The following is a 27,598-nucleotide window of genomic DNA, read 5'->3' as shown; positions in this document are numbered from 1 at the left end:
ATAGTTCGATGCTTTTGTGTTGTGATTGTGAATGAATTGAAAAAAAAGAATGATTAACATTACCTTAGGGACTCAGCGGGGGCACCTCACTATGTGTTGGCTGTTGTTGTCAGTTCCTTGTGATTGATGATCGCGGCCGGCGCCCGATGACAGAACTGGCGGCGATAGGAGATGAAAGACGAGAGACGAGACTTAACGCACGCTATGAATTTGGATCGTCACAACAAATTAAACATATTAAACCGATGTTCAACCCTGGTTTCTCCCCCCGGCCACGTCGCCTTTTAATCACCGGTTGAGCCACGTCGTCCTTTTTTGGTTGAGCCACGTCGCTCTAATTCACCCCAAAAAAATTGATGCCTCCCATAAAAAAAAAGCTCTCCTTCCTCTCCCTTTCGGTCTCTCCCGACGCTTCCTCTCTTCCCGCAACCTACGCCTCCACCGACGCCTCCGTCTCCGTCGTGTCTTCCCCTCTCTCTCTCTCTCTCTCTCTCTCTCTCTCCCTCTCCCTCTCTCTTGACGTGGCTACTGCTGTCCCCCTCCTCAGTCTCTCCTTTCGCCTTACCCTGCTTTCTCTCTCGATGCCGCGGCGCGCCGGCCGGCGAACAGCGCCGGGCTACACAGTGGTGCACGGGTCCCAGCGGCCCCCTGCAGGTGCTCGCCGCTGCGGCTGCCACCCCTCTACGGCTTGCTCTCGTTAGTCCGCGTGCGCTCCTGGGCTCGAAACCCTAGCACGCCGGAACCCTACCTGCCCGTGTTTCAGGCCTCTGTCTGTGCATGGCTCTTCCTCGACCACGACTCTGGTCGGCGGGCAGTCAGATCTAGAGGTACCTCATCCTCTTCTCCTCGTCCCCCCGGATCGTGTGTGCACCTGACATCCGTCATTGTGCGATGATTAGTTGTTTTATTCTTCATGTTATGTACTGAGGTTTTGGGGATTGTGCAATGATGAAGATTTCTCAAACTGAGGCATTGGAATTATGCAATGATGATTAAATATTTTAGTCTTCCATGTCAATTGCTTTACTTGGTCAGCAGTGGGTTACCAAATTTTGTTTCAGAAAATTATATAGCAGAGTTGTTTGGTTTTTATTGGTTCCTACATCTTGTGCAGTTGTTACTGAACATAATTCCATTATCAATGATGTCTTCCAACATCGGTTTAATATGTTTAATTTGTTGGTTGTTATACTACTGAGCACACCCCACTGCCAATGATGAATTTACTCAGCGCAGATTCATAGTCGGGTGCCTGCAATGGGTACTGCTGTTCCGTTTTGCAACAGATCTATCCTCTCTGTTTTTGTCCTTATATGTTTTGCTCCTGTTCTCTTGGTCCATTATCTAATACATTTAGGCTTAGGCAACATTGTCCATGCTGCTCAGTACAGTTTGGAGGTTAGTATATATTGTGCCTTTTCTGCTACATTTTCTTTTTTTGCTTCAACTTGCTTCGTCCATTTTTTGCTACTGTTTTTTGTTCTAAATGCAGGATATAGTACTCATTTGCAATTTCACAAATATAAAAACCAATTTTCTATGGTCCAGGTGAGACATTATCTCTTTTTTTATGATAAAAAACAATTTATTATGTCCTAGGTGACACGTTCTCTATAGTTTCTAAGACTTATTAAGACCCTTGCAGGTCATCCATTTTTGGCTACTGTTTTTTGTTCTAAATGCAGTGCATTTGCAATTTCACAAATATAAAAACCAATTTACTATGGTCCAGGTGAGACAATATCTCTTTTTTATGATAAAAAACAATTTAGTATGTCCCAGGTGACACATGCTCTCTTTAGTTTCTAAGACTTATTAAGACCCTTACAGGTTCCATTTCACATAAATAGGTTCATAGCATATAGTTTTAGTTTCTGTTCAAATATTTGTCAAGGTATATGGGCTTTTGGAGTGTGCTATCCAGCATGATCTTCCTAGGATATCTCCAGAAAATAGGTGAGTTTAGGACTTTGTTTAGGGCCTTAGTCACTTTGCATACGTCAGTGTAGGACTGCAGGTCCTGTGTTGATCCATGTGAATGGTCAATATATGATGCTTATTACCTTTCCTGTCTCATGTTTTAGTAAAGGTGCCTAATTCTTATTTAGTCCATGATTTTCACCTCCTTGTCTTTACACTGTCATGACTGAATTTCTTCAACTTGACCTGGTGCTTTTTCAAGACAAATATTAAAATTATGTACTATGGACCAATATATTTTTTGCTGATTGTTCACTGGTTTATTTAACCAAGACAGCTAATAGTATTTTTCCTAAATTAGTTGTGGAACTGACTTTTTATGTGCATGCTGACTGCTACGACTTTAGATTTAGAATTACTGATTTGTAGTGAAGATTTGTTTTTTTACTGTATTATTTTGTCAGCGCTTAACACTGGATTCAGGATGGGAGGTTTCTTTCATGGATTTCTCTTCTTGATTGAGAAGAGGAATGATCGCCGTCTCTCCCCCTTTTTTTGTTCTCATAGGGACTGCATTACTTTGAAGGATTTTAGTTTATCATTTCTATACATTCTTAGGTTTATTTGCAATGTCCTATTTTTTTTAATGGTGGCTTATTTGATTTGATCTGAAAATCAAGACCTGCAAATGGTCATGTACACAAACGTCGAGAAGGGTCATGTACACAAACATTGAGAATGTTGCTTATTTCCTCCTAATTATGCAGGTCATCGGTCAACTGAAGGACTCATTACATCTTTACTGGAGTCCTATGGTCTTGTAGTATGATAAATCCTGCCTCTTAGCCTGCCACCTCCTCAAACTGTTATCGAGTTTGCCGTTGGCCTAATAAAAAATCTTGGATGTTAAAAACAACTCTTATTTTTCTTCTCTTCTCTTTAGACTAGGTGCTCTCTGCAGAATGCTTTTTACTATAATTGCTGATGGTGTATCATGGGTCCTATGAGAGTTCTTTTGAGTTCAGCTAAAACTTTAGAATATATATGGCACAATTGAACCATGCATATAATACCTAACTAGACTGTGTCACACAAAGGAAGTTTGAATATCACATGCAAATAGCTATAAAATTCTAAGACCTACCAGCGCAGCTGTATACCTGTACCTATTCTGATGATTTTGGCACCTACTATTGGTTATCAAGAGTTTGTGAAGGCTGGTAGCTTCTAAATGGTCGGTGAGTTTCTATATCTGCAACCTCATAAAAAGATATAGGTACAAAGTGATATTCGTTAGGATATAAAAGATCTTTCCTACTTCTTGCATAGATGCTTAGTATACATTTTATCTGAAATATATTTAGCCGAGTTGAAAGTTGCAAACGATATCTAGCTTACATCATGCATTGTAAAATAGATATGTACAGGTGAGGGATAGGAAATACTCCTCCGTTTTCCCTATTTTTTTCATTCAGATGGTGTCTGAAAATCAAATGTAGATCACTATAAATTCTACGAGTGGTGGAACACATGCTCTATTTTTATGATTTCAGAGCCAATTATTGGTTAGTACAAGTTTGTATAGGTTGGGACCTTATAAGCAGCCACTGAATTTCTATATCTGCAACTTGATTAGAAAAATACTGGTGTGAAGCGATATTCAGTAGGCCATTAAAGATCTTGCCTACCTTGATTTACAGGCTCCTGAAATTATGATATATTGGTCACTGCAAATTCTAAAAATTATGATGAGTACATGGGCTGATTTTTATGGTCACTGCATGTTCTAGAAATTCCCAAGTTTTGGATTTGTTTGCTTACTGCTCTATTTTTTATTGTGATGATTGTTACCTTTGCATCAAGATGCCAATAGATTTCATTTCTACCATTATTTTGGCCATAAACTCATGCGAGATTCTCCTTCTTATTTGAATAGGTGGTCATTTCTGCTGTAATGCTACAGGATATACAGGTTAATATTTTTCTCTGTTGCCGACTTGCATAGTCATGCCTTCCTCCAAAAGAAACAGTAAGAATACCCTTTTACTGTATTTACTTTTGTATTACGGTTCCTCAGTCCTATGTAATCCATCATAATTAAAACCTGCTTGAAATGTCAAATTTCCATGTTCCTCTCAGTGTTAATGTTCCTTTTTTCCATGTACGTCACTTAATTCAAATCAGTTGCATAGTTGTCCAACCCTTTTACCTCCTTGACAAATGTAAGCTACGCTCCTAAACAAAGCTAGGTTCCTCTCTAGGCATTGGCCTCTGCTTAGAGGCCAGTGAAGTTGAAAATGCCTGCCTCGAGGGATTCCATGTTGAAGTACTTGAGGCCAGTGGCAAGGTATTTTTGTGTATGCTTTTCTCCAATTTTCTCTTTCATCATCTTTGGTTCAATTTCATTCTCATTTGTCACCGTATTTCCTTCCTATATACGCCCTATAATTTTGTAAATTTCGTATGTGATGTCGGCTATTCTTGGGTAAAGAAGTGACAACACTGTGACACATTTTTGTGCTTTCTTATTTTCCTACTGTTCACAGGAACATGTTCCTACAATGGCCTCTTCTCTTCATGTGTGGTGTAAGCCCACATATACATGTCAATTCGAACACTGAGTGTCTCAATAGTCTTGGAGAAGGCAGACAATGATGGGAGGTTCTGCGAATCACCAAAAATGTTTGCTAAGCATTTTTAGTATGTTCCTTCTTTCTTATGCTGCATCTATGGGCAACCTTCATGTTTTAAGATCGTTTGAGTCAGATTATATCATAGGTTTGACGAAACCGCTTTTGCTACTTGGTCTAGGTCAGCAAGGACTAAAAATATCAGTGACAAGATTACCTGGAAGCTCAATGGAATCCCCAAAGTTTCAATAAGTCAGGTACAATTGTGCACTGAATTGTAAGTGGTAATTTCTAAGTTTCGCTTTGGTTCCCTACTGCACGTCGTACTTGCATCTTAGGTTGCCAATATAGTTGCACGTCGTTCTAAACATTGGTTGCTGTTCTAGGCATTTGTCAATTTAAGTGACGCGTTCCTCAATCTCATAGAGCTATCGGCTATCTCTTGCTTTGACATAATTGTTCATTTTTTCTTTCAGAGTTCACAAAAAATCTTTATATCTATTGAAATGGTACAGAAGTTAGTCATATTACCTAGACCACTTGGCTTCAAGGTTCCAAGCCTTGCGGAGTTAAAAAGTAATATGCTCAAGATTTATTTATTTATTTTCAGTTTGCTCTATTTTGGTGCCTCTATCAAATTTGGCTATGGATATCTACAGACTTCCATGAGACCTATGGTACTGAAAAGATATGCTAACTTTCAAACAAGTTACAAATTACTCTTTATATGTGTTTTTTCCTTTGAATTCTTTTAGCTGACCACCAGTTATGCTTCATAGAATGATTTAGGTTGCTTAGGATCTTTTTTTCACCTGATTAAAGTAGAATAATGTACTCAAATAATGAAGCTTCCAACTTGGGTCTATGCTGTAGCACACTTCATTCAGACATAGCCAAAGCATTTTGGTATGTATATGATACCTATCAATTTTGTCTTTTAAAAATTATAACCTTGACGTCTGAACTGTTCAACTTTTGACCTGGGCTCTTCACATCTCCAATCATTCTCGGATGTAGGTCATGACTGTATGGAGACAATAAGTAGGAAATGAAGGAATTTGTTAAGTTAGTAAGTATCAATATCCAATTTTAAACTACAGAACTCTAAAGTTTCACATTTAGGGCCTGTTCGTTTCACAAGGAATGGACGCCGGGATTGATTCCAACCTGGAATCTTATGATAATTTGTATTAGATTTGATCCCCAGGAATGAATCCAGAAGGAAGGAGGGCAAAACGAACGAGCCCTTATTTGTGTTGTAACATGGTTTCGACAGGTGCAGCACCCACTCTAGGACCTCCACTCGACATGTGCCATAGGCCTCGCTGCTCTCTCTCATACAACAGAGAATGAAACCCTCACCAGGGACCCACCGCTGCACTATCTATCATATACGTACCTGTATATAATATCAAGTATTAGCCTACTTATGTACTTCATCAGATATGTATACAACCCATCAGTGACGACGTCTCTCTAGTGCGAATAACTATTACCTAGCTTGTCCAGTCTCTCTGTGGTTGCGTTATGTCCCTGCATCAATGCACCTTCCTTATAAGCATGATGACTATGTCGATACGTACCTGTATATAATATTCAGTATTAGCCTACTTATGTACTTCATTAGATATGTATATAACCCAGCGATGTCTCTTCAGTGTGAACAACTATTACCTAGCCTGTTCTATCTCTCTGTATATTTGCATTATGTCCTTGCATCAATTCACCTTTATAAGCAATGTGACTATGTCGAAATCAAAATACAAATTTGCGTACGTGCGCAAATGCGCGCGGCTTACACTAGTTGATGTCAATGCCCACCGTCTAGACAGACTAGCACTAGCGGCCGGCCAACAAGTTATTAGGCTGTAGTGCTGCACGCTGCATAATTTGGCTTGCTAATGGGCCAAAGGCCGTAGCTAATGATGTGCTTATCTATATAAAGTATTATATATTTGGAGGCCTATAGCATTTGGAGGCCGTGCGCCGTGGCTCATGCTGCACTTGCCCGGGGAATTTTTTTTATTTTTAGCCCAAATTTAAAACAAATTTCAATTTTGATCCGATTTGCAAAGTTTTTTCAAAACTAGGCCGTTTGGCCCCGCCACCATGCATGGCGGGACAAAAACACCCTGCCATGTATGGTGGCGGGGTACACCCTGCCACGTGGCGGCCACCTGCCAGCCCGTGCTGACGTGGAACCCGCCACGATCCATGGCGGGTTAGGGGACCCCGTCGTGGATCATGGCAGGTTTGACTTTCCCGCCGCACATCATGGCGGGGTTGGCCCTGACAAAACGGCCCACCGAGCCCGTGAGTCACACAACGCGCCCCGCCTCGCCCCGCAATCGCAGGGTCGCACCGCCGCCGCGCCGCGTCCGCCGGCCCCGCCTGCCCGCCGCGCCCTGCCGCGGTCCTCCTGCTCGCCGCGCCCCGCGCCAGCCGAGCCCCGCCCCACGCCCCGCGCCCGCCCGGCGCGCCCGCGGCCCGCGCCCCGCGTCCCCCGCGCTCGCCGGTGGCCGTGCGTGGTCGGGGCCGCCTGCCCCGGCTCCCTCCGGCTTCGCCCCGTCCTCCCTCGGTCGCTCGAAGGCCTGCTCGGCCTTGGAGGCGTTGCCCCCTACCTCGGCCGCTCGAAGGCCCCCTACTTATGTAAGTTATTTAGTTAGTTATGTTTGTAATTTGTTCATTAGTTAGTTAGTTAATTAATATTAGTAGAGGTAATAATTTACTTATGTAAGTTATTTAGTTAGTTATGTTAGTAATTAGTTCATTAGTTAGTTAGTAATGTAGTAATTAGTACTATCGTATTGGTTAGTACTACCATAATTTTTAGTTATTGATCGGAAGTCAAATCGTTTTGTAGATGGATTACGGTGTAAGAGTTTTTTACGGAGGAAGTGTTAGGAGAGATGATTGTCAGTTTGAGGATATGTCCGAGGAATTGGAATGGTTTGATGGCCTCCCTAGTTTCAGCGATCTATGTGACCGTTTGAGTTTAAAGTTTGGCGATGCTTTCACACTAAAGGGTAGGTTTGAAGTTGGAAAGAATAGGGCACACTATGTGATGATGGACTTGTGCAACCAAGCTGAGTGGTCCCGATACAATAGGGTCATCCAAGGTTCGAATGTGGGCATGGCTGAGTTGGTGTTGGAGAATGTTGAGAATGAGGAGCCGTCCTTCGACGACGGTGGTGATTGTGGTGTGCAGGTCCAACAAACTATGGAGAGTATGGACTTGGATGGTAATTGGACGCAGGAGCAGGTTCATTCTCCTCCAGTTGGTTATATAAGCAATGATTTTGATGTAGACGAGTTTGAACAGGAGGAGAATGAGGCGGCAGAGGATGAAATGATTGGTGATGATGTTTGCTCTGATTCTGACGAATCAGAAAATGAGGAAGGAGGTTCACCTGCCATGTGTGCACTGGTTCGTGGCATGCCCTCAGGAGTGTCGCTTGAGGTACTTCATGCAATGCAGACTCAGGGCAATTTAGCCACAGGGTATCCAGGTGATGGAGAGGAATATGAAGGATGGGGCCGGGTTAGGGAGGCGGAACCTTACGTTGCACCACCCTCTTATACATCGGCAGAGCTTACACAGCTGAGGGAGGCTGGCTTGCCCTTTACCGGTGTTCCAAATTATATGGATGTCAGCATGTCGCCTATGGCGGTTTGTGACACGGGTTTGCAGATATGTAAGGAATCATTGTACAACCATCAAAATTTAATACTCAGGAAGGGAATACTTTTCAATACGATGTCTGAGATGAAGTTGTTCCTTCAGGACTATGTTGTGTATCATCATAGGCCCTACACGGTTCGGTGTTCCGACAAGGAGGTAAAATTCCAAATAGTATGCAAGGCAGGGTTCCCGTGCTCGTGGAAGTTGAATGCACGGAAACGGTCGAGTGATGGGAAGTGGAAGGTAACTTCAGTGGAGCAGCCCCACAGATGCCAGACTAACAAGGGCAAACGGTACCATCCCCAGTTGATGGCTCGGTACCTTGCTCGCCGTATATTGGGTCTTGTAGATAAGGACAACGACGTATCGGTGTCTTTCTTGCAGGAGACCATAGTCACTTTTGTTGGGTATGAGGTAACATATGGAAAGGCTTGGCGGGCAAAGCAAATTGCCCTGGCAATTCGGTGGGGTAGTTGGGAGGAAGCCTATGACAGGGTTCCACACATTTTGTGTGCAATGCAACACTTCAACCCTGGCATGAGATGGTTCATATACACAGGAGGGTTTTTCTTCAGAACCCGTTGAGGCATATTCTGTACTGTGTGTTCTGGTATTTTGATCAGTATAAGCATGCATTTCAGTATTGCCGGCCAGTTGTTCTAGTTGATGGCACATTCCTCACCGGCAAGTACAGAGGGACATTGATGATGGCTGCTGCTGTAGACCCTGAGAATCAGATTGTGCCACTGGCTTTTGCTTTGGCAGAGGGGGAGAACAATGATTCGTGGTCATGGTTCATGCGTCTGCTCCGTCTTCACGTCCTTAGTCCTTCTCGCACCATTTGTTTGATATCGGACCGTCACATTGGAATTCTTAATGCTGCCGGTGAACACATTGATGGGCACCCACCCCTAGTGCACGTTGGTGCATGAGGCATTTTGCCGCAAATTTCTGGTGTCGTCAACGGAAGAAGGAGGTGGCAGACAAGTTAAAGGAACTTTGTAATAAACGTATGGAACACGAGTTTAAGAAGACAATGGCGGAACTACAGAAGATGCTGAACCGAGCGGGCAAGGCATGGTTAGATCAGCAGATGGAAAATAAAGCGAAGTGGGCATTAGCATATGATGAGGGTGGGTTTCGGTATGGCATAATGACAACAAACTCCTCTGAGTCTTTCAATCGTGTGTTCAAAGGCGTTCGATCTCTACCAGTGTCCGGTATTGTTGAGTTCTCTTTTAAGAAGTGCAATGAATATTTTGTTACGCGGTATGGCCTAGCCCTAAGGAATGAAGAGGAGCTTGGAAGATGGGGGAAGGCTGCACACGAATATTTGCAGGAGGCTGAGGAGTTGTCCAAGCAACAGGTTGACGAGGCCTATGGACGAGATAGACTTGTTTTTAGCGTACGAGCTAGAGGGGGCACAAACCTTGGCGGCGAACGATTTGGTGGGCGAACGTACCGTGTGGATCTTGAAAAAGTAGAATGCAGTTGCAACGTACCTCAGATCATGCATGCCTCTTGCTCACACATGATTACGTCTTGTCGGCTTAGAGGTTTTGACCATACAGTTGAACCATACATGTCACCCTTGTATCTCCGTGCCAACACCCTAAATGTTTGGGAGAAGAGCTTCGAGCCATACCTTGACGAGTCGCAGTCCATATTATGGTGAGGACTATGTGCCTTATCCGGACCTAAAAAAGGTAGGGAAGGGAAGGAGGAAGAAGAAGCAACTCAAAGGTGATATGGACAATATGAAAGGTTATGGCGATGACATGTATGGTGGCGGCGACTTCAACGAAGAACGTGCGCAGAACCTATGCAGCATTTGCAAGAAACCTGGTCATAACGCTAGATTTCATAGGAGGGATAGACAAGAGGTTGTTTATTAATCTTTGTGCTTATCAAAATTATTAGTAAACATGCATTTATGTTATTCATCTTCAAATTTGCTTACTTTGTCTTATTACTAATGTTATTAAATGTACTAATGTTGTTTCTTTCATTTTTGAAACAGGTGGATTCAGGGTGGCAAGATGGCGGCGCGGGCACCTCATCCCTGCTTTAGCCTCATTGAGGCGGACTACGACAAGGACCACCAGGCCAAGGCCTTGTCGGAGGAGCAGAGGCCGTTGTGTGCGCTTCGTGGTCGCACGCACCATGTACACAGCTGGAACGAGCGATACGCGCCGTACATTCGTCGTGCAGGCTTTCTTGAGATCGTCTAGGTCTACAACAGTGCACTCCCCACTCTAGACCCTGCAGTTCTTACTGCTTTTGTTGATAGGTAACATTGCATTTTACATTACTTTGTTTGGTAAATATGTGCCGTCAAATAATTGATATACACAACATTATAATGATGCAGGTGGAGACCAGAGACGCACACCTTCCACACACCTTGTGGAGAAATGACTATCACATTGCAGGATGTGAAGATGATATTGTGTTTGAGTTTGTCTGGTCATCTGGTGACTGGGGTCGTCGATGAGTCTACTTGGCTAGACTTGGTGGAGCAGTTTTGTGGCAGGCGGCCATCAGATGCTGAAGTTAAAGGCACAAAGTAAGTTCATATTTGAGTCCCATTGAAATTACTAATACAACCATTTTAGATACATCTATATTTATAGAATAATGGTTTACTTGTAATTGCAGGAAGACCTCAGGAGTGTCGACATCTTGGATTACCCAGAACTTTGGTGCAGGAGCACCGCCTAATGCTCCAGATCATGAGGTGGAGATGTATGCAAAGGTGTGGTTGTGGCACTTCTTGGGGGCTTTCTTGTTCCCTGACTCCTCAGGAGATAGCATCAGCTGGATTTTTCTGAGGATCCTTATGCAGCCACTGGAGAACATTGCCAGCTACAGTTGGGGTAGTGCGGTCCTTGCATGGACATACCGTCAGCTTTGTCAGGCCTGTCGTCGGCAATCATCGAATGGAAACCTAGGTGGCTGCTCATATCTACTTCAGGTTTGGATTTGGGAGCGTTTTTCAGTTGGAAGGCCCACTAAACCTCTGGGTTTGCCTGTAAGTGCATTGGCTATTTCGATTTCTTCATAACACTTAAGGCATTTGTGACACTATGTTTGTGTTACTTGAAGGTATGGGTGCATGAAGATGTTGGACCCACCATCCTTTTTCTCTGGAGAGATGCTAAGGTAGTCAGGGGCGAACCAGACAGGAGGTATAGGCAGTACACTGACGAGCTAGACGTGTTGACACACAACTACGTAAGTTCAATTCACATTTAGTACTAAATGCACTATTAATGCGTTTTATTTTGAAATACTAAAAATAAGTTTGCAAATTTTGCAGGTCACATGGACACCGTGGTCTCGGTGGGAGCTAGAGGGGTACCTTAGTCCACGCTGCGATGAGGAGGATAGCGATTGGCTTTACGATGGCCCACTGATCTTCTTTCATGTGGTTGAGATGCACTACCCTTGCAGGGTTTACAGACAGTTCGGGAGGCTGCAGGGGATTCCACCGCTGTATTCCACCAACGCTGAGCTGCATAGGTATGATGACACTTTGTTTGTTACCATTAAGTGGCTCATTGCTAATGCAATATGTTTTTGTAGGATTGATCGTAGGTTTCGGTCCACGCAAAAGGATTGGGCGGTTAGGCACGAAGCACATTTGCAGACTTGGTATCACAGGCAGGTTCCCCTCCTCAACGAACTACCACCGCACGACCCAGCCAGATGGATGGAGTACCTACAGTGGCTGCACCGGAGTACGAGGACTCATCTCATGGTCCCGTACACCAACACCCCTGCAGATGAGAGTGGTGAGGATGACATCACCGATGCGTTCGACGAGGCGCAAAGGGTTGACAAACAGGTTCTTAGGGCCCCCTTAAATAGATATGTGGTAAGTACCTTGGACTTTCATCTATTATTTGATGTTTATGGCACAACAGTTGTCCAAATGATCGAGTTAATCTTGTGTGTGATGTTGTAGTCACAACAGTTGTCAAACTACTTCGAGGAAGCTAATAGGCAACTTTTCCGGACTAGAGACGACAAGAGCAACCCTCTTCACAGCTTTGTCAAGGTACTTTCGACAAAATAATTCATTATTACAAGTCAATTACAACTCAATAATGCATGTTGTCATTTTATCCTGTAGAAAATCAAAAAGGGCTGCAAGAAGTTAGCGGCTAAGCTGAGCTGTGCAGACACGACGTATGAGCCTCCGTTGAACCCCATGTTGTCTAGGAGCCAGACGGCCTTGATGTCCACCAGCGCTGCTTCGGCTAGGGCCGCTTCTTCCTCTGTACGTACTCCGCAGTACACAGGGAAGGGTCCAGCGGACGAGGACGATGAGGACGAGGCCCTTCAGTACTCCACGACTAGTGGCGACGACGACGACGACGAGTTACGGTGGGAGTTCACCGGTCATGAGGAGATGGGTACCTCACAACTAGGTGGTGCTCCTATTGGTACACAGGGGGTGGAGTACACATAGGAGGAGTACACACACGTCGAGCACCAGGTGCCTATGCTGTGCTTTTACTTTTCTATATTTGCATGATTCAAAAATTAGAGTTGCTCATTAGGGTGCTTGTTTGCAGGGTACTACGTCCACACAGGAGTTGGAGCGTGTCGATAGGCGGCAACGCGAGAGGCAGCGGCGGGACCGCACGGACGTGGGGTAGACAAGCAACGTGGTGCCTACCAATCCTAAGAGGCGACGGAAGCCGCGAAACCGCTACACCCCTGGCGATGATTAGACTAGACATGTTTAGCAGGTTAGACTTGTCATGTAGTACCTGTGACATATTGTTATTTCCAGCATGTTGGTCTTGATTGTACAACTGATGTACCTTTTTTAAACATTAGTGAGAATTATTTTAGTTGTTCATTCTCTAGTATCTTTGGTATTTGCGTAAATATTTTTATCTTGCCAAACCAGCTGCGAACCACTACTTAGCACGACAAAAACCAAACAAAGGCAGTGCAGTAAAGGTTCTGGGCATTTTCTGGCAACCCCGCCATGGCTGGTGGCGGGTTAGGGGTACCCTGGCATGGTACATGGCGGGGTACCCCTAACCCACCACCAGCCAAGGCGGGGTTGCCAGAAAATGCCGAGAACCCCATGTACCTTTCATGGCACTACTCAAAATGGCCAGAACCCCATGTGCAGTAAATATTCCATAAAAACTAGCTAGTAAACCTGTTAAACATGCAAGAAACAAAACTTTTAAATGTTATATTAGTTAAAAATATTAGTAAATCTTTTAAATTGTTATGTTAGTTAAACATTCAGACAGCTGTGGACTTTGGCGAGAAGCGATCAAATTGAAATACGTCGGAATACAAATTATTACATGATAAGTTTCAAAGTACAAAAATCTCATCCCTAAGCCACTCACATACATTACCACATCAATCAAACTGTGTGCACCACTGCGTAAGCAACTCGTCCTCGGACTCCCAATCGTCCACTACAACCTCCTTACCCATGCTCGCCTCCGCTGCCTTGGCCTCACTGGCCTGTCTCTCGTAGTAAGCCGCCTCTGCCTCTTATGCGGCCTGAGAGTATAACTGTCCCTCTTCCTCGATCATGTCTGTTGGCCACCATGAGTCGACGACCGATGTCTTCTGGTTGTTGTATGCAGCCTCACCCTCGTCTAAGGCACCGACAGGCATCGGTCCTGACGCCTCACCCTCCTCTCCAAGACGAAGTAGCTCGCCTATTCTTCCCATTTCATAGTCATGCTCGTCCTGAGGGTACCCCAATTCCTCGGCAAGACGAATGAGGTCGCCTATCCTTCTGGTGTCGTCGTCTTCCTCCGCCTCGGCCTCCTCTTCGACCACAATCGGACGGCTAGCGGTGCCACCAACTCCAACGTCCCGCCCTAATATCCTATTCTCCGTGTACTTAGCACGACCCACATCTGCTTGCCAGTTCCCGGTGCATCCAATCTCTGTAAGAATAAATTTAAAGAATTAATAACATATTCATTCCAGAGAAACAAAAAGTTTGACTTTCAAAAATGAAATGACTCACTAGCACATAATGAGGCAATAGTATCGTTCAAGCATTGCATCTCAGCTCTCTCAGCCTCCTCCGCAGCCTTCCTTGCATCCTCTTCAGCCTTCCTTGAATGGTACTCCTCTATCTCCTTTTCCCTCACCTCGGACCACTTCTTCCATGCAATACTCGCAGGGTTGCGAACACGCAAATCCTAGGCAAATGCAAGCATTTTCTTCTTATGGTCCTTCACAAAATCAGTGGCGTAGTTTGTAGGATAACCTCTCATCTTGCGAACTGCTACTCTTGCCTTATACTCATCTTTGAACTTAAACACATCATCAGATGATTCCCATTTGTATTTCTGAGTGCTCTGTTACAAGAAATATATGAATACAAAGTTAGCGTACAAAAACAAATATATGAGCACAGTAGTACTAAATGTGCACAGTCCTAGCAAACCTCATCATAGTCGATCATGTGGCCACAGAAGTGGCCAATCCCAAGACCTGGAGGGACTAGGCCATAGCTAGCTTCAACACCACATTTGCACAACACGGGAGGCGCAATAGACCTCCGCTTCTTCTTCCACTCTGGAACCTCCTCCTGCTTCTCAGGCTCTGGCCAATGGCTCTTTGGACCATAGATCCACTCCGCGAAACGACACTTTCGAAAACCACGATCCTACAAAAAGAACACATTAGAACACACATATAAGAACTGAGATTTTAAGATTGACTCAAAACTTACTTCACGCCGCAGAGGACAAATGAACTCTTGTTCATTCCGTGGATTTATCACGGCTTGTTCTCCGCAATGACACTTTGGAGGATCCTCGAGCCGCCGTGCAGAGGCGACGGCCTTGTCTTCCTCCGTCATAGGAGGAGGGTTAGGGGGGGGGGCGGAACCCAGCGAGTAAACAACTCACGTTTGCAATGATCAACGTCGGGGTAGAAAAGCAGAATTCTTAGGTCAAACTTGTCCGGCCCGTCGATCCATTGGAAGAAAAAGCACCGGAAGTAGGGCTACAAAAGAGTTTCAATTGTCTCATTGGGAATAAAAACATAAAAAACCAATAAGAAAAACAAAGGGCACAGTGACTTATGCTACAACATAACATGTATAGAAGCAACGTGCCGCAGTATCCGGATGTCTCGACTGGCTCATGTGTGCCGGATGTCCACAATCACAGTTAGGAATAGGTTCCTCGGGAGGCCAGGGGGCATCCTTGCAAGACACATCGGTGTACAACTCTCTAGGATGACTCTTTTGTCGCCAAATCGACTCACGATACGAGTCCTCCGTCTAAAAACGCGAAAATAATTCAACACAAATCACATAACTAAACAAAGTAACGTAACAAGAGATTTACTAAACATATTAAAAATAAACAAATGAACTTATCTAAACTATGGAAACGTAAAGGTTGTAAGAAATTTACCTTCTTCAAACGAGGAGTGGCCAGGAAAACGACCGCGAACGGCCGGCCGCAGCGGGGAGGGGCGCCGAGGCGGGGCAATGGGGGTGAAGGACGACGCGGAGGGGCACTGGAGAAGAGCGGAGCTCGGGTGTGAGAGAGGGAGAGAAATGAGAAGAGGTGGCCGTTCGGCCGGCTAAGTAGGACGTGGGCATACCCCGCCATGATCCACGGCGGGGTACCCCTACCCCGCCATGATCCACGACGGGGTCCACGTCAGCCCACGTTAGCCACCGAGGCCATGCAAATGCCACGTGGCAGGGTGTACCCCGCCATGGTGGCGGGGCCAAATGGCCTAGTTTTGAAAAAACTTTGCAAACCGGCCTAAATTTGAAATTTTTTTTAATTTAGGCTAAAAATAAAAAAAATTCCCCGGGGACGGCCCTGACCCAACCAGATGTACAAGGTACATGGGACTTGTGATGGTCTTGTTCTCATGTCTATCGGCTCTCAGCTCGTGGCCTACTATCCCTTCACCCACCATTGGGGACGTCTAACGCCCTTACATGATATCACCATCTAGGGTCACAATGGCTGTGGCATTTTGGCGTTCTATGCTAGTGATGACTCGCTGCTTGGAGGACAAAGTAGAGAGCTCCGGATCTTGTACTACACCAAGGATGGCTATCATATATACTGGAGTGCAACCCAGGTGGTGCTGCTTACATGAGGTCCCCTATCAAGCATGGAGACTGTCTGTACTGGTTTCCAGTTTATTCTCTTTCGATGAAAAAGTACAATGTTGTGTTGTTTGATACCAAGGTGGAGAAATTCAGTTGGATTGGTAGCCCATTTGATGGTATCGAGCATGATCTTTGGAGACCAATTCAGCTACTGAATTTCCAGCAGGAAGGGCTGGCCATGGCCACTGGTGCGTCAGATCACCAATCGTGGCTAGATGGTCCTATACAACTGTGGGTTTATGACAAGTCCTGGTCGCTTAAGCAAACTATTGCACCACCCATGGCAAGCCTGATCTATGGCCCCGATAATTATGATGATGAAAGCATACCTCGAGTATTCCTATTGTCTGAAGCTCAGGATATATTGTTGTCCTGCCCGGGGGTCCTCTTACATTGCGACAGAAATTGGTCTGTTCTAAGCCGTTACATGAGAGTTGGTCACTGGATTATTGGCTTTCACATGCCATTGAGGAAAGCTTTGTGCTACATTCATATCTTGATCACAACTTTGAGGAGCCACCATTCGTTTTCCTTGACTCACCTGTAAGTGCAAATTACTCAGGGATGCTATAGCCTTCTGTCGCTATGATTTAATTTCCATAACCAGCTGACATTTGAAGAAATATCACTAGGTAACCTGATTAGATAGCCCTGAAAATCGACTAGAATTGTTCCACCTGTGTATGATGTGTGTGCTGCTTTGTTCACCATATCTGTTCTTCCTGTTGATGTTCTGACATTGTATAACCGTCATTTTTTAGACGGATTCTATAGAAGGAACCGAAGACAATTCAGAGGATGATAACAATAATGATAGTGAGAGTGGAGGTGATGGTTATGACGACGACGACGGTGATGATTCCTCAGGAGGCGAGGACGAGTACGAGGACAATGCAGAAGATGAGGATGATGATGATGATGATCAGCTCAGCTCTGAGGATTCAAGCAGTGATAATGACAGCAAAGATGGCAGTGACTGTGAGGATCAGCCACCTGCCAAGAGGCAGAAATGATCTAGTGCCTTCCTATACATTCCTGCATTATTCGCATCTAGTTATAGCTCTGTGCTTTTCTTTATGATGATCTTTTGGAGTGACATCTCGAGAGTAAACTCGAACAATGCTACTTAACTCTCTGCATGTGTGCACCTTTTGAAGATGTTAAGTATGCTCATCATGTTGCTAGCTGATAAACACGAATGATCCCAGCACTGTTTGTTTTGGTTCATAACTTGTTTGGAAGCTTGGATATTTGTGGCATGTTGATCGTTAAACAACTCTATTATGTTGTCCAATGCTTGCTTATTTCAGATAATGAAATTGTCGTGGCAATTCAGTAAAATGTAGCACAAGAGCTTTGATGCAGCCAATGCATGTGAGAATCATTGCAGTTCGTTATAAAATCTCATTCCCTTTCTCACTTTCATAAAGATCTTTTTTTTACTTGTTGACTCAAGATCCTGAGGTCCTCCATGATGTGTTATAATAATGTGATGATCACTTTTGTTATTGAAGCTTTGATCAGACGACAAAGCCATGTTTGACCCCTTTTTTTTCTTTGTTGAGTCGTTTAATTATGTTTGCATACTTCATGTAACCGTGGCTAATGACTCTAAACTATTTTTTATCTAAATAGGACACGTAAACAATACCATACCTGGCGTTGTCCATTTCCCGGTTATGTTGTTCCCGCACACAGAACTGTCTCTCGTCCTGCGATCAGGTGATTGAGCCAGTGGAAATAAAAATACTAGGCTTCGTGTATTTTTTTCTTTCATTTTCTTTCCGTTTACTATTCCTTCCACCTCCTCGACGACTTGCTCGAGGGTCTGCCTTGGGTGAAAATGTGCGCTCTATGTACGGTGGCACTGGGGATAGAGTCTGTGCACATGTACGCGGATTTAAGAGAAGGGGGATTTGAAAACAAAGTTGATGACTGAGAGCAAGGTCGCTTGCCCGATTATATTAGCACAAAAGATCACTACTCCCTGTTGGAGAACTTGGTTGGGTGTGGTGTCCCCCTGGGCGTAGAAAATGATGTCGTTGCTTCCGTTCGAGAGCACACTATTGTTGATCGTCTTACCCGGCACACCAGCTAGGAACTCCCAAATGTCCACCACGTCGCCTGTAGCCAACACCTAGAACTGGAAGAGCATGTTCCAGAGGTTTGCTTTGCCCATCGCTGTGTCCACAAGATTCACACATGTCGGTGCCGGATATTATGTTCCTATGGTGGAGGCTTCTTCCGGGCCGACGACGTTCATTTGAACCAAAGTACTGTACTTTTCTCGAAGTTGATGTGCAGACCAGTTGCTTTGTGAGAAGTCCCATTAGACCAGTCTCAATGCATATTTTATAAGAGTGTCATGCACATTAAATAGGGTGTCACATAAGCAAAATTGCTGACTTGGCAGAGTCATTAAATGAAGGAGTTTCATCAGATGAGAGACGAGTTTCATCCCTATAAGGGCACTCAAAATGCAAGACTTTATCACAGAGCTCAAGACAATTAATTACATATTATTTATGGTATTTTGCTGATGTGGCAGCATATTTTGCTGATGTATTTGATGAATGTTTATTTCATGACGTCTCATGCACTGTTTCTTGATTTTCTACGTTCGCTCATCTTTCCGGGCTATGATATAAATATCCCATGGTCATCTATTCTTTGAGGTAGATAGACGCTTACACACACAACCAAAATTCTTTTGTCCCAAAAGCTTTCTCTGTTCCGATACTTGCGCGCACAAGTTTCTGGAAGAGTAGGCCTCCGTAACATTTGCCGTCTTCGGGTTCATCTGCACGGGTGAAGGGCGGCAATCATATTTTTGGGGAGTGTCGTTGGCGGCACGACTACTCGCATCAACCTCTTCTTCCTGGTGGCGACGCACGTCATCGGGCTGATCGGCACTGCAACACTCCTGTACGGCATCGAGCGGGACGACTACTCCGACAGACGCTATGTCAACTAGCGCAACTGGCTCTGGTGCCGCTGGGTATAATCCTATACTCTTCTTTCCAACAAGGTCTTGTGTTAGATTCTTGCTGGTTAGCCTTGTCTACATGACGTTCATGTTTAGAACATTCAAACACGTTTTTTATGTCACCAACATAATTATTATGTTAATTTTTTGGATTAAATCGCTGCTGAATTTGTCTAATGTTTTAACAATCCAAAAACGTGATAGGCAATTTTCATCAGTTGGCTTTGCGAGTAAGCTGAAACCAAATATTGAGGGCACTCACTATAAGAGGTGGCGAGCAAAGTGTATATTATGGTTGACTGCTATACACAGCTATTTTGTCGCTGAACCTAAATCAGCTGGGCCGCATACTCAAGAGGAGGAGCGTGCTTGGGAACATGCTGATACTATGTTTAAGGCAACAATTTTGAGCGTGCTAGGAGACTCCATAGTAGATGTCTATGTGTAATAGAACCGCCCAAATTATAAGAGATTAAGCTTAATAGTGACCATCTACACAGTCGAACCATCGAGCTTAAACCCATATAATCCCGGTAGTCCGTGAAATCTCGAAGGATTTCAAACCAAATATCGTACATACAGCCAAGATCGAATAAGTTTAGCGGTCACCATCCACAAATTACATCCAGTTCATAAACATCCATCAAATACATCGGAGTGCTTAAAGTTATTACAAACCAAGTTCTCAAGTAGCGGAAGCTTCATAGTTCAAAAATAACACACACATTCTTAGTCTGATACAGTGCCATAGTTCAGTCATTCCCACAAAAACAAAAGAGGAGGTAGAGTGACCATCGCCCTTGGTATAGTCATCGCCCATTGCTGGGTACAAGCAGAGGATGCAATAACCATAGTACATTTGACCATCTGTAAAACAACATGGGAATAGAACCATGAGTATGAGAATTTACTCAGCTAGACTTACCCGTCATAAACAAAAAATAAAGACTCTTCAAGGATCATGATGGCTATATAGTGGGGGTAGCTGATGACTTTTGCATAAAAGCACTATTCTATTAAACAGATCCTATAAGAATCCTCTTTCTTTTAATTAGCTCAAGTTGAAAGTATCATTACCTATTATCTAGGTTTGCACCTACACTATGACAAACAAATATAATAATATGATGGTACCTCATCATAGTATTCATGAAATCATTTATCATTATAACCCAAGGGTTTCATAGTCCTTACTACGAGGGCAGGGCTCATGTCAAGTGCTCACTATCCAGGAGCGATGACGATTCGAATCGATTTCTAACCAGCTGGCGAGTTTATTCCCCACACAAACCACACTCACTGATCAAGTGAGCTACAGATCACCGTGTTGCACTATCCAGGACCAATTCGCGGGTTCGACAGGCACCGCCCGTACCCAAGGACCGTTCCAGCGACCGAGGTATCCAAGGTATACCAAGGTTGCGCGCCGCGCCCTCGTCGTTCTCCTCGATCAACCATCACCAATACAGCGCGTACATCGGGCCGACTCCCGGCCCAAATAGTGCTCAGGCTTCGCGGTCAGAACGACTTATCCTTCCAGCTAAGTGTGGGACATGCGTTCAACATGACAAGAGGGCCGTCAACGATCGGTCCTTAATCGACACAGGCAGGGGCACTACGGTCAACCCACTATAAGACCTTGCCCGGTCTCAAATTTCATTCCACACTTGGTTATTCTTTTCCCAAAGCAATCACCGCAAATCAAGCAGGTATCCACCTATATCTCGCAGGTGACAGGAAATCACCCGACTTCTACCGGACTAAGCAAGCTAAGCATAGACTCCGTGCCTATCTACATAGGACAAGGTAGGTACACAAGTGGTGATATCAAGGAGTACATATACATCAACGGTATCAAGCAATTCCTATCACTTAAATGCAACATAGTAAAACAAGCATAATATATCATTTATGTTAGCGAGAATAGGGAGACTTAGAATGCTCCGGGGCTTGCCTTTCTCAAACGTGCTCGGCTTGTGATGCGGGCACTCTTGTAGCTCTTCTCCGGGTTCTGACACTCCCAGAGGTTCCTGCTCCTGTGCTTCCTCCTGCTCCTCGGGTCCCACCTCGTTCTCCTGCGAGCCTGTATGATGCATGGGTGCTCATGAGTGGAGTGCGAGATGCCCGGGGTGCAATGCTTATACAAGAGGATACCAAATGACCATGGCATGACGCATAGATGATTTAGGTGGTCATTTTTTCAAGGTAGTCAACATCATCCAAGAACATGCAATCACACTAAGAATCTATTCCCTTCTCTTCTACAAATTGTCCTCCAGTGTAACCAGCAACTCACAAGATGCTTCAAAGAAACACCAAACTTCTTTTATTTTACTTAACTTATGTATAACAATTCATAATTTCTTTATCCATTTTTAGGCCTACCAAAATAGCATACATTTCTGTTTATCTATAAATTCCACCGAAATTACAGTAGACTACCAGTCAAACATAAAGTCTACCATAAATTTTTCATAATATTTGGACACTTATTTTGAGCTACAAAAATCACAAGATTAATTCATAAAAGCAAGTATAACCAATCTACTGTGGTATAAGTGTCAAACAGCAGATTTGATATTTTTATAATTTACTTATTATCATAAGAAACACCCACAAAATTTTCCAGATTAAATGCATGATCCAATTATTTATTAAAAATCATAAACCACTGCCATGCAAGCATTTAAATCACCATAAATTCATTCATACAGCAAATAATGTGTAACAAAATTTTCCCAGTGACCAAACATCCATGCAGAGCCACAAAACATGTTTCATATTTTTCTGAGCTATATTTTAATTACTATGCATTTTCCAAATTCCAGCAAAAACATAGATTAAATATATTTGTACAGAAAAGTTGTTCAAACCTGACATGCAACTACACCAAGCTATAGATCTGGAATTATGGAGTTCATCAAAATTTGTTTCACCAATTTTGGAGCTGTAGAACTCAAGATATGGATTTTACAAGATTTAGACAATTTCTGGAAAACCTTGATTTAAGAAAAACCGACGGAAAACGCTAGATTCACCTAGATCCACACCCGCAGAGGCGCTGACAGGTGGGATCCAGGGGTCGTGGCCCCACGGGTCAGCCATGCAGCACTCCGGCCAACTTCAGCCGGCCGGCTCTCGCTGACGGCGAGGTCTCCGGCCACGGGGTGAGCACCAGCGTGCTCCCCGCAGCGAGGCGCACCCAAGGGTGCCCTTGGATCGGCCGAAGGATGCCCGGAGCACCCCCGACGAGCATGCATGGCGGCACGGCGGCGCTGCTCGCCGTGGCCAGGCTGCTCCGGTGCGGTAGAGCGCGCGCGAGTGCTCCTCCGAGCTTCCTCACCGAACTACAGACCTAACACGCCCAAAAGCGAGCGAAAAGAGGTAGAAACTAGCGAGATTCGACGCGGCGGAGCTCTCCGGCGAGGTCGGAGCAACTCCGGTGAGCGATTCACGGCGTGCGACGGGCTCTCACCTCGGTAGAACGTTCGCAGGGGCTTACCGCGGCGACGACGAGTGCGCTGGTGGTCTTGGCGCCGAGGTTGGGGCACTGGCGTGGCCGGCGGTGAGCAGCGGAGTTTCTCCGGCAATGGCGCGGTGGCGGAGCTGCTACGGCTGCTGCTGCGCTCGCGGATGGAGGAAGAAGAGTGGGAGGAGTGGGCGACAGAGTGGAGTGGAGTGGTCTGGGGGCGCGGGGCGGCGTCGCGACCAGGTGAAGGCGGGTCGGTCGCGGCGCGTCCAACGCCGGTGTACGGCCGCCACGTGGCCGGCGCCGGGTGGAGCGAGGCGGGCGCCGCGCGCGGGAGAGAGAGGGGAGGGGAAGCGGGCCGCGCTGTCTGGCTGGGCCGAAAGGGAGGCGGGTCGGCCCAGCAGCGCCTGTCCCCTTTTCTTTTTTTTGAATTTCTTTTCTCCAAAAAGTTTAAATGAGACTTTTGAAGCTTTTACAAAACTTTTCAGAGGTTGGAGTAAAAAGAAGAATTGTTCCCCATAAAATTCCCTACAACTTTGCTTTAATAAGTGAACCCAAATTCCAAATAGAATTTGAATCACAGATTAAAACTAGTCCTAGGTTTTTAAATAAATTCATTTTAGGGATTTTTGTATAAATTCCATTTCTCAAATCCTATGGCTCCAAAAATTTCACAAAAATACTCTTAAACCTTTTAACACACAATTCAACCTAATTTGAATTTTTGACAATTTTAGGAGCAAGCATAATATTTTTAATCATATTTTAATTCACCTAAAATAAAGCACACATAAAATCACACTTGAATTATTATTATGCTCATGGGATGTGATGCTTATGCCATGCTTGATGAGAATGCTTAGGAATGTTTTATGAGACTAAGTGCATGCTTAACACCTAAGGTGTTACAGCCCTTCCCCTCTTAGGGAAATCTCGTCCCGAGATTTGGGTTACTAACCATTTCTTATAAAATTTTGGGTAAACTATTTTTAGGTAATCCTCGGTTTCCTAGGTAGCATCCCTATCATCATGATGACTCCACACCACCTTATATGTTTTGACAACTCTGTTCTGGGTTACCCGCTCCTTGGTATCTACGATACCCACTGGCTGCTCTTTATATTCTAAGTCTGCCTTTATTTTGATTCCTCGGGGTTCAATCCTCTGCTCGGGTACTTTCAAACATTTCCGTAGCTGGGACACATGGAAAACTGGAAAGATTGAACTCAACTCTTCAGGTAACTAAATCTTGTAGGCCACGGAGCCTTTCCTCTCTAGTATCTGATATGGTCCCACATATCTGGGTGCAAGCTTGCTTCGAATTCGGAAACGCTGAACTTTCTTCATTGGCGTAACCTTGAGGTAAACATAGTCACCTACACTGAATTCAAGTGGCCTTCTTCGCTTATCGGCATAACTCTTTTGTCGCGACTGTGCCGCCTGCATATGCTGCTTTATGATTTGCACCTTTTTCTCAGCCTCGTTCACGAAATCGATACCATAGTATCTCCTTTCACCAGGTTCAACCCAGTTTAACGGAGTCCTGCATCTTCGACCATACAAAGCTTCGAACGGGGCCATCTTGATACTCTCTTGATGGCTATTATTGTATGAGAATTCAGCCAAAGGTAGCCACGATTCCCATGATCCCTTGGACGATAGTACATAGGCCCTCAGCATATCTTCTAACACTTGATTTAGCCTTTCAGTTCGACCCGAGGTCTGGGGATGATACGCTGTGCTTCTTATCAGACTAGTCCCCCAACTCTTATGCATTCGCTCCTAGAAATGAGCGGTGAACTGCGGTCCTCTATCTGATATGATGGTTTTGGGAATGCCATGTAACTTGACGATCTCAACCATATATAGATCAGCATACTCGAGTCTTAACAGGAATGAAATGAGCTGACTTGGTCAATCGATCTATGATCACCCAAATCGAGTCATTCCCCTTTCCTGTTGTCGGTAAACCTGTGATAAAGTCCATGCTGACCTCTTCTCATTTCCACTCTGGAACTGACAACGGTTGCAACAGTCCTGCAGGTTTCATATGTATAGGCTTAACTCTGCAACATGTGTCACAACGGGCCACATATGCTGCTATTTCCTTCTTCATCTTAGTCCACCAAAAGTGAGATTTTAGGTCTTGATACATCTTACTACTGCCAGGATGAATAGAAAGCTTGGAGAGATGGGCTTCATCCTTGATGCGATTCTTTAAGTCTTGATTCTTCGGAACTACTAGCCGGTGTTGAAACCACTGTTGGGTATTCTTAACATCATTACCAAAAGTAGACTAAGTTCTCTAAATCTAGTAACGGTGCCAAAAATGCCAAACCTATCCCTCACGCCACTTAAGCCAAGTTGTCATCCCCAGCATGACATGAGAGATGCGGTATTGAAATATGCAATTGCTCTTCTAAATAAATAATGAATGGGATCTGCAAGGCACAGATTAATACCGATGTAGCATTTTAACCGGGAAGTATTCCAGGTATCGTTATTTATATTTTTACCACTGGGAAGGGATTAGCAATCATCAATATTGATTACAGAATAGAATATGAGATTGAGTATCTATCATTGCATATGTAATTGAGAACATTTATCTAATCTCTTTCATACAGAGGTAAGTGTCACATAAAAGATATATGAAATAATGAATAGTGACAAAGATAATTGATCTGATCAGCCACATATAAATATGATAAGCACCTCAATTAGATACTCTAGAAAGTCATTAGCATGGAATTAGAACGAACTACAAGAATATTCCCTAAGTTATTCTCAACTATATAGACTAGCATTATCATAGTTAGTGCAAGCATACTTAGCAATCATTGCGAGACAAGACTACGCCCAAGCATAGTGATATTAGCAAGGTAAATGAGAAACATAGCAATCACTCCCCTTTAATAATGTTGCTCTGCCAGCCCAATACACGAGAGGGGGACTATATAAGAATCAATGAAGCTGTCACTATCACGAACCACCCCACGATCTGGCATATTGGGTACAATCGCAGATAAATACGGTATAAGCACCACGCCTACACAATATCTATCATTTACCCATGGATCCGATGGATAAACGCTATACGATCCTAAGCATGTATATAGATCCAATCTAACTAAGCCAAGTACATAACTATGATAAACTAAGAACAATATAATCTTGAATATAAGCAAGTAGAGCAAAGTCATAAGCAATATATTGAAGTAGAACAAAGTCATATTCATAATATTGAAGAACAAAGATGATTAGAAGAACAATTAGAAGCACAATTAGAGAATTACCAAGAGTCCTCCTGACAGATCCGGAAACCAATCGAAGATTGACTCCTTCTAGGTCTAATCCTATGTAGCTATGCTAATCTAGATGTCTAATTGATGTGGTGGCTCTAATCTTGATCAGAGGCTTCTTCTCCCTTGAAGAATAATGAATTAGGGTTGAGAGGCTCTCTCCTCCAGGGGCCAGGGGGTCTGGTTTTATAGTCCCTTCAAGTGGATATGGGCCGTTGGATCAAACCGACATTGATTGTATGGTTTAGATTCATCCTTTAGGTCGGTGGAGATCTCCCACGAAGCAGAGTCCTGATTGGACTCCCAGAGGGGGCGGGCACCCAGGGGAACAGGGCGGGCGCCCTGCCTCTGGCCCCGTTTCGCCTCCGCTTCGGTCTCGTGGCTTCTGGAGTCTTCTAGATGTAAGATAATTGCACGGCACGTTAATATCTCTATGTAATCCCGACGTGTGGGCCTTTCTTCCGTATTTCCTGATAACCCCCTGCAGAAATAGACAAACACCAAAACTCGTGGAATTCTGTCAGATAAAACCCTAAGTCTAGATGTTGATTTCATTTGGATCCTTTTCTTTATTTATTTGATAATTAAATTTGATACTTAAGGACCGTCAACAACCACAATACCCCTTTTTCATCAATTCTGAATTGAGTCCTTGGGTCGTCTTTGATCTTTTCTTTGATGTGGAAAATACCCTTGTCTGTTTTCTGACCTTCGATGACTTGACTTTCAAGCGAACAACTGAGCTGTATGTGACATAAGACTTCAGGATGCATGAGATTGAAACCATCTTCGAACAACGGTTGAACCACTTGATTGTGCGGCTTGCGACTCAAAGCATATGCTACCACATTAGCCTTGCCTGGATGATAGTGAACTTCCAGATCGTAATCCTTGATCAGCTCTAACCATCTTCGTTGCCTCATATTCAGCTCAGACTGAGTGAAGATGTCTTTCAAACTTTTATGGTCTGTGTAGATATGACACTTGTTCCCCAGCAAATAGTGCCTCCAGATCATCAGAGCGTGCACCACTGCTGCTAACTCAAGGTCGTGAGTTGGGTAGTTGACTTCATGTTTTCTCAACTATCTTGAAGCGTAAGCTATTACTCTGCCGTCTTGCATTAGCACACATCCTAACCCACTCTTCGATGCGTCGCAAAACACATCAAAAGGCTTCTCGATATTGGGTTGCGCTAGAACGGGAGCGGTGGTTAGCAACTGTCGCAAGGTGCGGAAGGCTAGTTCACACCCTTCTGTCTAGACAAACTTATGATCCTTTTGTAGCAAACTGGTCATTAGCTTAGCAATCTTGGAGAAGTCGGGTATGAAACGACGATAATACCCAACTAGACCAAGAAAACTCCTAACTTCCGAGACAGAAGTTGGTGCCTTCCAGTCCATGACTTCCTGTACTTTTGACGGATCCACAGCAATCCCTTCTTCAGACAGAATGTGCCCTAGGAAAGG

General features: G+C 44.3%; 2 protein-coding genes across 38 annotated transcripts; both read left to right on the top strand.

Annotated features, from left to right (window-relative positions):
- Nucleotides 355-13,112, top strand: LOC8075269 (serine/threonine-protein phosphatase 7 long form homolog). 37 transcript variants are annotated; one of them, XM_021462325.1, is made up of 14 exons: nucleotides 355-827; nucleotides 3,857-3,949; nucleotides 4,182-4,267; nucleotides 4,467-4,620; nucleotides 4,732-5,619; nucleotides 10,253-10,522; nucleotides 10,604-10,798; nucleotides 10,891-11,263; nucleotides 11,338-11,466; nucleotides 11,552-11,754; nucleotides 11,818-12,109; nucleotides 12,200-12,292; nucleotides 12,368-12,733; nucleotides 12,813-13,112. In XM_021462325.1, the coding sequence occupies exons 7-13, from the start codon at nucleotides 10,647-10,649 to the stop codon at nucleotides 12,704-12,706; spliced, it is 1,581 nt and encodes a 526-aa protein (XP_021318000.1). In that variant the 5' UTR covers nucleotides 355-827; nucleotides 3,857-3,949; nucleotides 4,182-4,267; nucleotides 4,467-4,620; nucleotides 4,732-5,619; nucleotides 10,253-10,522; nucleotides 10,604-10,646; the 3' UTR covers nucleotides 12,707-12,733; nucleotides 12,813-13,112. The 37 variants fall into 37 exon arrangements, 33 of the variants coding, with proteins under 33 accessions (XP_021318000.1, XP_021318001.1, XP_021317996.1 ...); XM_021462326.1 differs by having other exon boundaries at nucleotides 4,170-4,267; XM_021462321.1 differs by having other exon boundaries at nucleotides 4,148-4,267.
- On the top strand, nucleotides 16,090-17,388 carry LOC110436470 (pheromone-processing carboxypeptidase KEX1-like). The gene is made up of 4 exons (XM_021463571.1): nucleotides 16,090-16,098; nucleotides 16,216-16,344; nucleotides 16,428-16,709; nucleotides 17,137-17,388. Exons 1-4 carry the CDS (start codon nucleotides 16,090-16,092, stop codon nucleotides 17,386-17,388), a joined length of 672 nt encoding a protein of 223 aa, XP_021319246.1.

The sequence above is a fragment of the Sorghum bicolor genome, chromosome 6, assembly GCF_000003195.3.
Source record: "Sorghum bicolor cultivar BTx623 chromosome 6, Sorghum_bicolor_NCBIv3, whole genome shotgun sequence".
NCBI classification, from domain to species: Eukaryota; Viridiplantae; Streptophyta; class Magnoliopsida; order Poales; family Poaceae; genus Sorghum; species Sorghum bicolor.
The sequence above is the reverse complement of the archived record's forward strand: the minus strand, read 5'-3'. Positions and strand labels throughout refer to the sequence as shown.

Coding starts and splice junctions, on each gene's coding strand:
- LOC8075269 (XM_021462325.1), top strand. CDS start 10,647: ATGACTATCACATTGCAGGATGTGAAGATGATATTGTGTTTGAGTTTG. Junction 11,467..11,551: donor ACGTGTTGACACACAACTAC/GTAAGTTCAATT, acceptor CAAATTTTGCAG/GTCACATGGACACCGTGGTC. Junction 12,110..12,199: donor CCCCCTTAAATAGATATGTG/GTAAGTACCTTG, acceptor GTGATGTTGTAG/TCACAACAGTTGTCAAACTA.
- LOC110436470 (XM_021463571.1), top strand. Junction 16,345..16,427: donor TATACTGGAGTGCAACCCAG/GTGGTGCTGCTT, acceptor TCGATGAAAAAG/TACAATGTTGTGTTGTTTGA. Junction 16,710..17,136: donor ATGATGAAAGCATACCTCGA/GTATTCCTATTG, acceptor GTCATTTTTTAG/ACGGATTCTATAGAAGGAAC.